We start from the raw sequence: 12,330 nt of genomic DNA, 5'->3' as shown, positions 1-12,330 counted from the left end.
TACGCATAAAATTTGTTGTTCTTGATAAGAATTGTGCATCCAACAGTAAACTGAATTTTTTGTGTGATTTTTTGTATCTAAATATTGAATTAAAAAATGTGGGTGTTTTTTTTTCATTTAAAAAACTGTAAAAGTCACCGAAAATTAATTTATTGATATTTTTGCAGACCAACTATCTGGATGTAGTTGCTGAGGTTGAGGTGGAAATTGACACAGCAGGTGTGATCGATACGTCAGGGCGAAGCCCAGACATCGAACATGGGGGCATCGATAGCGCAAACGGTTAGTGAAAAAAATGATGTACATTTTGTTGAAAAAAGTTTTTGAAAATTCTTTTTGACTTCCACCATGATATGTCTGATATGTGAATATTAGATGTAATAATTGTGTTGGTAAGAGTATAAAATTTGAACTTTGAACTGCTCTCACCAGGAGCATCTGGGGGAGGAAATGGTGGCAGCGGTGGTCAAGGCAACGGACAGACCATCGTAGGACCCCCTAGAGGCTCTGCCCTAACCCCCACCAGCTTTGGCAGTGCTGGAGGTACGGGGAACAAATCACCCTCCAGCCCAAACACAGCCGGCAGGGGCGGCGGCGTGATACTGATCACGGCCCCTGTGGTGGAGGTTGACGGGCAGTTGAAGTCTGACGGGACTGGCGCAAGTCAATGGTTCAGCGGCGGTGGCAGCGGTGGGACCGTGTTTGTGGAAACTCAACAGCTGCGCGGACAAGGTGAGTGGATGTTGTTAATATCAACTAATTTAGTTAAGTGGAAGTCTGGAGGGACTTGGGTAAGTCAGTAGTTCAACAGTTGTAGCAGGGATTGAGACTGTGTTTGTGGAGACTGAACAGCTGCGCAGACAAGGTGAGTGGATGATGTTTTTATCAACTAAATTATGTTCATATCAACTAAATTAGGTAGTTGAAGTGAAAAAGAACTTGTGCAATTCTATGGTTCTTCAATGGTGGCAGCAGTGGGATCTAACCAGAATAAACGTTTCAATTCACAGGTCAAATATCTGTCAAGGGTGGCTCTGTCCCATCCGTTTCCACTGGCAAGGAAGGCGGGGCCGGAGGGGGTGGTCGCATCACCCTCCTGTACCACAACACCACGTACTCTGGTCAACTCGTAGCCCACGGTGGCTACAGTGTCTATGAGCCGGGCGGAGCAGGGACTGTCATCCGACACGACCAAACTACTGAAGACATACGAATTTACGTGGATAACAACTTTGTTGGAAGACCGAGAGTTACTGAGGTTGAGAATGCTCCCATTATTTACTTTTTTTTAAGTTAAATGAAAATGTCTCAAAGCGCTTGCTCATGTTCATCAGGCCATGAGATTCAGATTTCTGCAGCAGTTTGAGCTCAGTGCAATCTGGTCTCTGATCTCCAGAGGTATCCATTTATATACTCCTGGAGGAAGAGAGACAATTGTAGTAAATTATCTTACCCCCCCCCCAAAAAAGTCACAATCCATGTTAAGGTTCAAACCCACATACCATGGCGCATAAATCGGACACCTAAACTGAGGGACCATGGCACTGCCCTCTAACTACGTCCCTTATTTCTCACAAATGCATTGTGTCACTACTAATAACTTGTCATTTGATTCCCGCAAAAATGTCAAGTACGTAGAAGATGCCAATGCTTTTTTGCAAACTTCTGGAATTGAGAAATTTTGGAGGGTCTCCAGCAAGTATCCTTAGCAGATCAGGATTAAAAAACAACAGAATCTTTTCATTTTTTTTTTAGGTTGACTATCCAGGGCTGATCGGTGTCCACAAGGGTCGTGATAGTTGCAGGACGTGGCTTCTGCCTCGCACCGACGGGTCCGAATACCAGTTCAGACAGGTCGACATCCGGGGTCAAGCAGACCTGGCGTTGTTCAAAGCCACCCGGACCGACACGCAGACCGTGATCCTTGAGAGTAACAGCGGGGATAGCACAGGCTACTTCCATGTCGGGCCTCTGCAGGTATGATTTGAGCTTTCTGATACAGGTTAACTCTCTGATGTTTCTTAATCTTCCTGGGAGGTTTTGAGGAATCGGGGAAGGTACAGCCCGGTCACTTCACCTTACAGAGATTTAAACCAGTCAGCTGACCACATCAAGTTCTGTGGTCGAGTGATGAAGACGCCTGCACTAGTAGGTAGGAGGGCTGGGGTTCATATCCCACCCAAGTAAATTTGAAAAAAGATCTTGAAGGAAGGATCTTGAGGGATCGGGGAAGGTACAGCCCGGTCACTTTTACCTTACAGAGATTTAAACTAGCCAGCTGTCCACAGCAAGTTCTGTTGTCAAGTGATGAAGACGTTTGCACTAGTAAGTAGGAGGGATAGGGTTCAAGTCTTACCCATGTAAGCTCTCGGACAGCTTTTATTAAAAACGATCTTTGACACACCCCCGCTAGGTGCTGAAGATAGACCTGCCCGCAGACAACCCAAGGCTGGCCTGGAACATTCAACTCTACGAGAGGGGTGAGCTGGACATGCCAGCGCACCTGGAGGTGCACGATCTGACGTTGGTCTTGGAGGGCACCGTGACCGGCGTGAGGAACATATCCGTCGGGAAAGGCGGAGAGGTCCATCTTACGTGAGAGCACATATTCAAAACTTTTTACTTTAGGTCACCAACCAAATTATCATGTGATAAATAGAGCTTTGCCTGGTTCTCTGCATATTAAAACTGTTTGATTTATTTCTGCTCCATATTGAAGCTATAGTTTTCAAAAGTGCACTATGATAACAAAACATTGTTTGTGTCCTGTTTCTAATGTTCCAGTCATGTGACAAACGCCACATACCACGTCTCGGAGACCATCACCTTCGATCAGTTTGTCGTTCACGGCGGCGGGAAGGTCTACATCGAGGGCGGTGTCCAGGGACTGGAGTTGCTAGGCAACACGCTCCACCTGGAGAGTGGGGCCTACATGAAGGCTGATCGTCTGTTTGTCAACGTGACGGACATGATCGTTGAGGAACTCGCTACCCTGGATCTGAGCTCAGCTTTGGTGAGTAATATGTAGCACATTTTGTCTGCTGTGGTGTGGGACTTACCCATTTTTACGCCCTAGTAACGCATGGCACCACACCTAGTGCAAAATTTGATTTCTCTTAACTTATTTGCAAGAAATAAAAAGCTCTTTCACAGGTTGTCGCTGTTGATACAAGTAGCACTGCACAGTGTTGTAGTATAGACCATGTGCCCTGTGACATCATGCCGACAGCTAACTGCCGAGCGACCCAAACAATTCAGCATATTTTGCATGTTATTTGGCCAACACTAATAAACAGCTTACGGCAGCACTTTTAGACCCTTCTTCATAAATAAGATAGTTTATGCATTCCTATTGGTCGAGAGCCTGTCACCTGGCAGTTTTAAGTGGTTGATAAAATACCGGCTGGCTGGTTTTAAACACTTTTCCAGTGTCCCATAAAATTATGGTGCCTTTTACCGTTTTATTGGTTGAACTACATCTAAATGGCAAAAAAAGGCAGATTCTGACAACAGTTTGACACAGTGACTGAGTTCTTTAAGTTTCTACCTCAGTTGACTGCCAGTTTTCTTTAAATTGTATCTCCACAGTCTGGCTACAAACACAGCGACATCGGCCGCGGCTTCGGCAGTAGCGGCGCAGGTCACGGCGGCCAAGGAGGCAGGGGCCAAGGATCACCGGGAGGTGGTCTCTTCTACGGCAACGTTCTGGAACCTCAACACTTTGGGAGCAGCGCGAGCAACGATCAGGCCTACGGTGGTGGCATACTGACAGTGCTTGCGGCAAGGGAGTTGAGAGTAGATGGTAAAAATGAACAAAACTCTAGTTTTGGCACACTTTCATTTCTGCTTTAAGGGTGCACATTACCAAAACCTGAAAATTAGTACGTGCGAGCTTATTAATATTTTGTGATCCCAAGGGTAATTTTGAATAAGAGGTCCTTGCGGCTTGTACTTGGGGCATTTTGTTAACAATTTTCTTGAGATCAAGCATTTGTGACTTGGTGGCTGCTAACTGGGTGATTTCGTTCACAAAAAGCCTTAACTTGTTCGCCTATTTCGCATCGAGGCGGGGGGCTACTTAAGACATTGGCCAAGAGATTGGCAACCATTTTAGGGGCGTTTCGGAGGGGGGGATTATTAAAAAAGATTGACCCTATTTACCACTAATAAAATTGAAAAGAAAAACGTCAGCCGGGTCACAATTTCTAATTTCCAGCGAAAATAACCTCGCCACCTTGCTCCTGAGCGTCACTAGGTGGCGCTGTCTCTGTCTGATTTTGTGTTGTTTTCTATGAGCGCGTATTTTGGTGTTTTGGAACCTTAACCCTCCTTTACCTTGGGTGCCTCTTTTCAACAGGAGCTACCACCCTTCCCCAATTGGAACAGGCGATGTTCCCCTGGAGTTCCCCATAGGAACGTTCCAAGCGTTCTGACTTTTGAGACGTTCCACTTTTGTTTTATTGTTCCTTTGATTTTGATTGATTTGAATAGGAACGATTCGAGTGAATGGCCAGAATGGTCCATCTGGTGGAGGCGGGGCAAGCGGGGGCAGTATTCTGCTCAACACTCTCCACTTCACCGGCGGTGGCCTCATTGAAGCAAACGGAGGTGCTGGTAAGTAGCAGAGAGCTTCCGAAAATTTGCAACGCAAGGAATTTTTACTTGTTAAAAACAAGGATTGAAATAATCACCCGAATTGATTGAGTCTAGTGATTACATCGTGAGTCCGCTGCTTTCCATACTTCAAATATACCAGTGATGTTGTTGTTTTTCACATGAGCTAATCATAATTCAGTGTGTCAAATACTAAAAAAAAATCATTTGAATTTGCAATTTATTTGAATTTGCAATTTATTTCAATTCGCAATTCATTTGAATTTGCAATTGTATCTAATCTCTGAAACACCCTTTCCAATAGGTTGCAAATAGGTGTTTAAATACATAGTGTACTGCTCTAGTCCTGTAGTTTATTCAATTTTTATCGGAAACTAGAACTCTGAAAAATACTCTGATGCAAAAAACTTTGGCTTGAGGAGTTTGATTGCTGTGTGTTCTCAATAGGTCATGGTTCTGTCGGAGGTGGTGGTAGCGGTGGACGCATAGGCTTGTATTTTACTGAAGACAGCTTTACGGGACGCTTTACGGCCTACGGAGGAAGTTCAGGCTATGAAGTCGGAGCAGCCGGAACTGTGTATCGGGAGTCAAAGGTCATGACCCCACGGTACCGGAGTCTGATGGTGGACAACAACGGCCAGACGATACGAGAGGTAGGTCCTGGCTAGCGTGTGAGACGCTTTTGCAGATGGCCACTGGGTAGTATCGCTGAGAATTCTCATCCCTTTTGAATTATTTGATTGATTGTTTTCATTCATTTCAGACATCTATTGGCAACTATTACAATCTTCGCAACGACGCTGGAGTTACTTGGGTCAACTCCATTGCCGTAGGAGTCGAGTACAACTTTGATGAGCTCACGCTGCGCGGGAACGCGCATCTGGCATTCGAGGCTCAAGCGGAAACCTACATGCCGCGTTATTTCGTCATCCAGAAGCTCATTGGCGAAGAGAGCCGCGACCATAGCAGATACGGCACGCTTCATACGGGGCCGTATCAAGATGTGACGATCTGGCAAGCTACGTACTATCTGCCGCTCACGCTGCGAGTGTACGAACGCGGGTCCTTGAACCTCCCCGATCGCGTCATGCTGTTCCGCACCGCAAACGTCATCGACGGCTCTCTAGGGGGCGCCGGAGACCTATCCCTCGCACACTCCACTCTGAGCTTTGGAGCCTACTCTCAGTCCGTCGTGGAGGCCACCAGAACTGTTTTCAGTTTTAAGACCTTGCGAGTTCTGCCGGAGAGCACCGTCGAATTCCGTGGCTGGGATGGCGACTACGTGCTGAAACTGACAACACTGGAAGTCGGACCCAATGCAAAGGTACTCGGTCGGAGGCTGAGAGTCAGTGCCGAGACCGTTACATTGGCAGAGACTGCGTTGCTAAGTGTGGACTACGGTGGATATGACAACAACGGAAGAGGTTTGTCAAAATGCTCATCGAATTTGGCAAACTTGTATAGTTAGGCCATTACCATCTTTACTAAATCGCATTACATTGTATTAATTGCTTGACAATTCCATAAACCTTACAGTCTTGGCAGGTTTGTTGTCCTGGCTCCCTTCTGATGTGTGCAGTATGATGTGTGCAGTTATGGTAACCAGGGATTAGTTGACTTGCATGGGTTCGAGCACAGAAATATAGATAAACAGAGGCTCTTTCGAACTTGCTCTTTCTTGCAGCCCTCCAGAATGTAAATGTCAAGTTTTAACTTTTCTCCTTTTAGGTATCTACTTTGCCGGAGCTGGTGGCAGCCACGGGGCAAAGGGGGGCCTTGGTAGCAGCAGCCCAGACTCCAGTCCAAACTACGACTCTATTTTCGCTCCCGTGGAATTCGGCGAGGCTGGAGGCTGTGGAGAGCAGCGTTGCGAGGACGGTGGGGCACCGGCAGGTGGGGGCGCTCTACACATCCAGTCAACCGTCTTGGAGAACCACGGAACCATCAGCGCAAGGTAGGAAGACGTGCATTGTGTTGAATTTTTCTTTATTTCCATATAATTCCAACAAAAAAAAAGGGTTAATATTGAAATTTGGTCTCTGATTCCTGACTCTTGAACTTTTCAGAGGTCAGAATGCTGCCAGTGTGCCCTCTTATGAGAGATCAGGAGGTGGTGCTGGGGGAAGTGTCTGGATACAAGTCGAGTCCATCAAGTCAACAGGTAACAGGTCACTCCTTCCGAAATCAAAAAAGAAAAATGTTTCAACAACTGCTCAAAAATTGTGATAATAAAATCTGGAATTAGGTACAGATGTGATAACAGGACTTGGCTTGATTAGGCAAGAACTGGACCCGAAACTGAAACTCTCAGTTAAGGACGTTATTCATATTTGAAAGACTCAGTCTGTCAGCCAGTTAGTCCGTCAGTAAGAGGACATAGGCTGACCCTTCTGGTCAAGCAAAAACAAGTTCTGAAGAATAGGTTACCTACCAAAAAAATAATTCTTGTTCTGCACGTGATGCCAACCTAAGAATCACACCGCAATCATCGTTTTGTTTGATCGGTCAGGAGTCATTGAGGCCAGCGGTGGCCACGGCGATGGGACCGTCGGAGGCGGGGGAGCTGGTGGCATCATCTCTGTCTATTACGACGATGAACTGATCACTAATCCTCCAGTAGCATGTGGAGGGTCAGGGTACCAGGCAGGGGGTGCTGGGGTTGTTTACCTGGAGCGCCTCAAAGAGGGACAGCTTTATCGAAAAGTGAGTCAATTTTGTCAATGAGAGACCCAGTGTTCTGTTTTATCCACCAAAATAAGCCTGTTTTATTTTTTAAAGTACTCTGAATATACAAGACAAATACCTAGTGTTGAAAATAGTACCATTTATAAAAAAGAATGTGCCTGTTTGTTTTGTTACAGATAAGAATCGACAACTGTGGATTAGACTCTCCACAAGAAGCTGTTGTTGACCTACCCCTAGATACCACCCTTTTCAGCCTCCACGAACTCGAGATAAGAGGCTCAGGAAGGCTTCTTTTGCCTGGGAGAAAATCCAGCTACCCCTCTCTCTGTTTCCCTGTAGCCATCCTGAAGGGCGATCGCACGGGATGGTTTACTGTCAGTAGTCAAATTCGAGCCCACTTGGGCATCTGTGGATGTCCTATCTGTCATGTCGAGGAGCCTAGCCCTGACATTGATCTCGTCTTCAGTATCGCTGTCGAAGATGGTGGCTACCTGAAGCTTCCAAGTGAGGTGATTCTTCGCAACGGAGTAACCTTAGACCTTTGCGGCAGCCTGGATGTGACTGAAGAGGGTGCAATCAGTATTCGGGACCGAGGAACCTTCTTGGCAAGCTACCCAGCAAGAACTGGAGATGCTGATGCCACGGCGGGCACTTTAAAAATAGAAGCTATCAAGATCTTCAAAGGTGGTCTGATGAAAAAATCGACACATTGCCCAAATCCTGACAGCATCCCTGTATCACTTAATGTCACTACCCTTCAAAAATCCTGGATGGGTACTTATCTTGGCGATGGATTTGTCATCCCTCCCAGTACACATGTTAAAGTGGATAGCGCCCAAGGCTTATTGCCCAGCCTGGTTTGTCCGGAAGGAATTGTGACTTTCTATAACGTTACAGAGGATGATGACTTGTGCGTAGGCGGTTTGGTAGTATCCTTTGACAATACTGCAAATGTCACTGTTTGCGATTACAACAGCCTCCACTTGACAGCTGGCCAAAGCTGCGAGCTTAATCCTGGAGGGCATATATACGAATCCTTGATCCTTGAAGGAGGTTCTGAAATTGTAGTTGTCGGACAAGAATATGGCTCGAGCCTAACACAGTTGAGTGTTTCAGATCTCACAATCAACTATGGTGGAGTGATAAGTGGTACTGCTAGCGGATTTGTGAATGGTGGGCTAGGACAGGGGACAGGGAGTAGCGGGGGAAGCCATGGTGGAGTAGGAGGTGGCGCAGATGCTGGGGCAACTTACGGAAGTGTGAAAGACCCAGTTGCTTATGGTAGTAGTGGCTCAAACAGCCGAGGGGGCGGGCAACTTCAGATTACGGCGAGCCGAGACTTCCATCACGATGGCATCCTTGATGTGTCAGGAGGAGATGGTATTGGTGGAGGAAGCGGTGGGAGCATATACATCCAAGCTGGGTCCTTCTCAGGATATGGAGAGATTGTAGCTGATGGAGGTGCTGGATCTACATCTGGAGGTGGAGGCGGTAGAGTAGCATTGGATGTGCTTGGCCAGTATAGTTACCAAGGCCTGTTACATGCTGATGGTGGCAGTGGTGGCATCAGGGGCTCTTCGGGCACTGTCTTCATACAACGTCCAATTGATGGCAGCCTGTTTATGACTTTGGTCATCTCTGGACAGTCACCTCAGCCAACGTTGACACCTTCACTAACACTGACCGAGTTGGATGAATTACACATAAAAGACTCTGGTATTTTCGGGCTCGCCTCTGATCTTAACGTTGCTACATTGGTTTGCGATGGCACAGGAAAGGTTGTTTTGATGGATGGAGCTTTGCTAGAAGTCCAAAAAGTACATAACCCTCTTCTTGGGACTCGGTGCAAATTGGAGGTGCAGGATGGTGCTCAGTTTGTTACATATTCGGATCTCTTCTTGACAGGAGCTAGTGGGCCATTGCTTGATCTTCAGGGAAATTTGACAGCAAAGTCTCTCACAATCCAAGAAAATGGAGAAGTTGAAATAAGTGGAAATGGTAAATTGATGACCTCTGAAATCTCTGTTCACAAGTCAGCCCAACTGAGTATCTCTGCAGGTTGGATTGGAAGAAGCCCAGCATTCAGTACTGTCCACTTAGACACTTTGTCTCTTGGACCGGAATCCAGTTTTCAACTTCAGTCGCAAACTGACCTCAAGATTGGCATCCTGAACCTTCAGTACAGATCATCTCTCACCAGTTCTGCATCACTGAACATTACAACAAACACCACAAGCATTGAGAGCAGTGCAGTTCTGTCTGTGGACAACGGAGGGTTAGTTGACGGACCGGGAAGTCCGGGTCAACCAACTTGTGGAGCGAGTCATGGCGGACAGGGAGGCTGTGGGTCAGTCAAGGCATCCACGTACGACTCGTATTTTCACCCCGAATCTCCTGGCAGTGGCATTAGCAGTGGTGGACAGTCTGTTCAAGGAGGGGGTGTCATAACCCTTACTGTAACAGAGTCTCTAGAAGTAGGAGGTACCATAACTGCAAATGGTGGAGGCAGCACCTCCCTAGGTGGTGCCTCTGGGGGTAGCATCTACATCAATGTACCACACTTTGGAGGACATGGGTTGTTATCTGCTAATGGTGGTGATGGAGGTGCTTCGTGCTGTGGTGGAGGTGGAGGAGGACAGATTGCCATAAATTCTCCAGACACTAGTGAGTTTGCCGGCTTTGTGACTGCCTATGGAGGGCATGGTTTGACCCATGGGGCAGCTGGTACCATCTTTGTGCAGACAAATGAACAGGGATTCCAGACGAAATCGCTCACAGTCGATAACCGTGACCTGGCTACAGACTGCTACACCGTATTCCTGCCAGACACAGATGATCCAGAAGTCTCACTTGATAAACTTGTTTTGAGAAATTCGGGAAGGCTCCAGATTGATGGACCTGTGTCCCTCACTCTGAGCGACCTGGATGGTGATTTCAGTGGCAGCATCCTGGTCCAGGCAAACCAGAGTCTCTCAGTGGCTACAAGGCAGGCTGTCACTAGCTACTACATCCTACAGAGTGCCCTAGTGGTCCAGGAGGGAGGGGAGATCATCATTCCATCCAATCTGTACTTGCATCAAGTCACACAGGGTAAATCTCTCCATCTGTCAGGATTGATTACCGGAGTAAAGAATCTCCTCATTGGATCCAATGCCGATGTTTTGATCGAGTCAACTGCAAGCACTGCCTTCCTTTCTGGCAGACACTATGTCTTCAAGGACCCACCAGGAACCTTCACCCTAGATTCTCTACTTGTCCTTGGCTACGGAAGTCTCACATTTGAAACGACCCTTGATCTACCCACCTCCCTGATTGTCTTAAATGAGGTCCATGTGAGATACAATGGGATGTTGAAAGGAAATTGGCTCCTCCTTGAGGCGAATCAGGTGCATGTTGAATATGGAGGGTCAATTGCAAGTGATGGCATGGGATACCAGGCCACTTTAGGTCTGGGTGCCGGTTCCAGCGATTCAGCAGGTGGTGCTGGTGGAAGCCATGGAGGGGTTGGAGGTCAAGGTTCAGGAGGCGCTCAACCAATTCAGGACTCTTACGGCAGTCTCTATGAAACTAGAGATTTCGGAAGCGGTGGTGGCAACAGCAACTCCGGAACAGGTGGTTCAGGTGGAGGGATAATCATAATGGACGTCAAGACATTCAGGCTGGATGGTTCTGTGACCTCAACTGGAAGCCAGGGTAGCTGCAGTGGTGGCAGCGGTGGCGCAGTCCACATTCAAATTCTCCAAGAATTTACAGGTGCCGGACGCGTCATTGTTGCTGGGGGCAATGCAGAGCATGCTCAGTGCGGAGGAGGTGGTGGAGGCAGAGTCACCATCATTACGCAAGTGGAATCACGTTTCACGGGGACGTACATAGTCCACGGAGGTTCATCCAGCAGCCCTTCCCGAGCAGGAGGCTCAGGCACTGCCTTCCTCAAGCAGATCACTGGAGCCACTGACTTCACCAGACTCATCATTGATAACGACTATGCCGGCATCACGTCCGCACAGCGTACGCTCCTGAATGAGACGGAAATCGAGGTGTACGACTTTGACGAGCTTCACGTCCTGAAGAACGTCATCTTGGAGGTGGCTGGTCTTGACAGATCGATGACGGTGACAACACTTGTCGGGGACGTCACTAGCACCATCAAAGTTCATGACACGATGACCATGAGCGTTTCCGAGGGTCAGGCCGAAGTCAGTCTCACGTGCAGCTTCCAACTTGATCCAGATGGAGAGCTGAAGCTTCCTGCAAGGGTGTCATTCTTTGGGCCAAACAACATTCTGTCAGGTGAGTAACAATTGAAATAATTTCTGTCTTATACCTGTACACTTGTTCGATGTCATCAGGCAAAAAAACAAACATTTGATATCAATTGCTTGTAAGAACTTCTCAGCAAATTTTGTGCTTAGTACGTGAATTTAATTTCCTTCTATTGTGCCTTTTTATTTCACAGGGACCCTAACAAACATCTTTGAAATGGTGATTGCCTCTCACCAGCAAGTAACCTTGTCGGCAGAGGGACGAACGGCACTCTTCATCGATGGCAGCTACACTTACATATCCGAGCGCGGTGCCTACAAGTTAGCCCTCCTGTCGGTCAACGATTACGCAAGCTTATCCTTTGGCGTATCGCTGAATAAGACCGCGATCCAGCCCCTGTCGATCGGATCGTTGGACGTTGAATTTATGGGCGTCGTCAATGCAGACACACTCCTCATACAAGGGAACGAGGTTGTGTTGCATGCGGGCAGTACCATTCAGCTCTCTGGGGGTGGCAGTGCGGCTGGTGAGGGACCCGGAGCTGGAAAATTGGTTAGTAGACTAAGAATTTTTATCAGTTGTTTAGAGAGTGCCTATTCTCCTCAGTTTTATGCACTTTGTCAACATCCACCCAGGCAAACCAAATTTGATGCCTTTTGTCTCGAGGAGCACTGTCTAAAAGGTCAATATTTGCCTCCTTTTCCTACAAGTTGTACTGTAAGGAAACATTTTTCCCACGGCAGTGTGAAACACGCCGTGGGCTTGAGC

At 47.3% G+C, this 12,330-nt stretch overlaps 1 protein-coding gene across 1 annotated transcript in view; it reads left to right on the top strand.

The window, feature by feature from the left end:
* The window catches only part of LOC119725182, a 78,877-nt gene that overhangs the window by 6,192 nt on the left and 60,355 nt on the right, over positions 1-12,330 (top strand). The window contains exons 10-24 of the mRNA XM_038196543.1: positions 168-282; positions 433-732; positions 1,011-1,258; positions 1,756-1,977; positions 2,414-2,595; positions 2,785-3,013; positions 3,589-3,802; positions 4,492-4,614; positions 5,062-5,267; positions 5,378-6,038; positions 6,343-6,568; positions 6,681-6,775; positions 7,124-7,317; positions 7,476-11,589; positions 11,756-12,114. Coding sequence (XP_038052471.1) covers positions 168-282; positions 433-732; positions 1,011-1,258; positions 1,756-1,977; positions 2,414-2,595; positions 2,785-3,013; positions 3,589-3,802; positions 4,492-4,614; positions 5,062-5,267; positions 5,378-6,038; positions 6,343-6,568; positions 6,681-6,775; positions 7,124-7,317; positions 7,476-11,589; positions 11,756-12,114 — 7,488 coding nt within the window. The remainder of the gene's footprint in view (positions 1-167; positions 283-432; positions 733-1,010; positions 1,259-1,755; positions 1,978-2,413; positions 2,596-2,784; positions 3,014-3,588; positions 3,803-4,491; positions 4,615-5,061; positions 5,268-5,377; positions 6,039-6,342; positions 6,569-6,680; positions 6,776-7,123; positions 7,318-7,475; positions 11,590-11,755; positions 12,115-12,330) is intronic.

Source organism: Patiria miniata, unplaced genomic scaffold (assembly GCF_015706575.1).
Source record: "Patiria miniata isolate m_02_andy unplaced genomic scaffold, ASM1570657v1 HiC_scaffold_18, whole genome shotgun sequence".
Taxonomy (NCBI): Eukaryota; Metazoa; Echinodermata; class Asteroidea; order Valvatida; family Asterinidae; genus Patiria; species Patiria miniata.
This window is presented reverse-complemented; position numbering and strand designations above follow the sequence as displayed.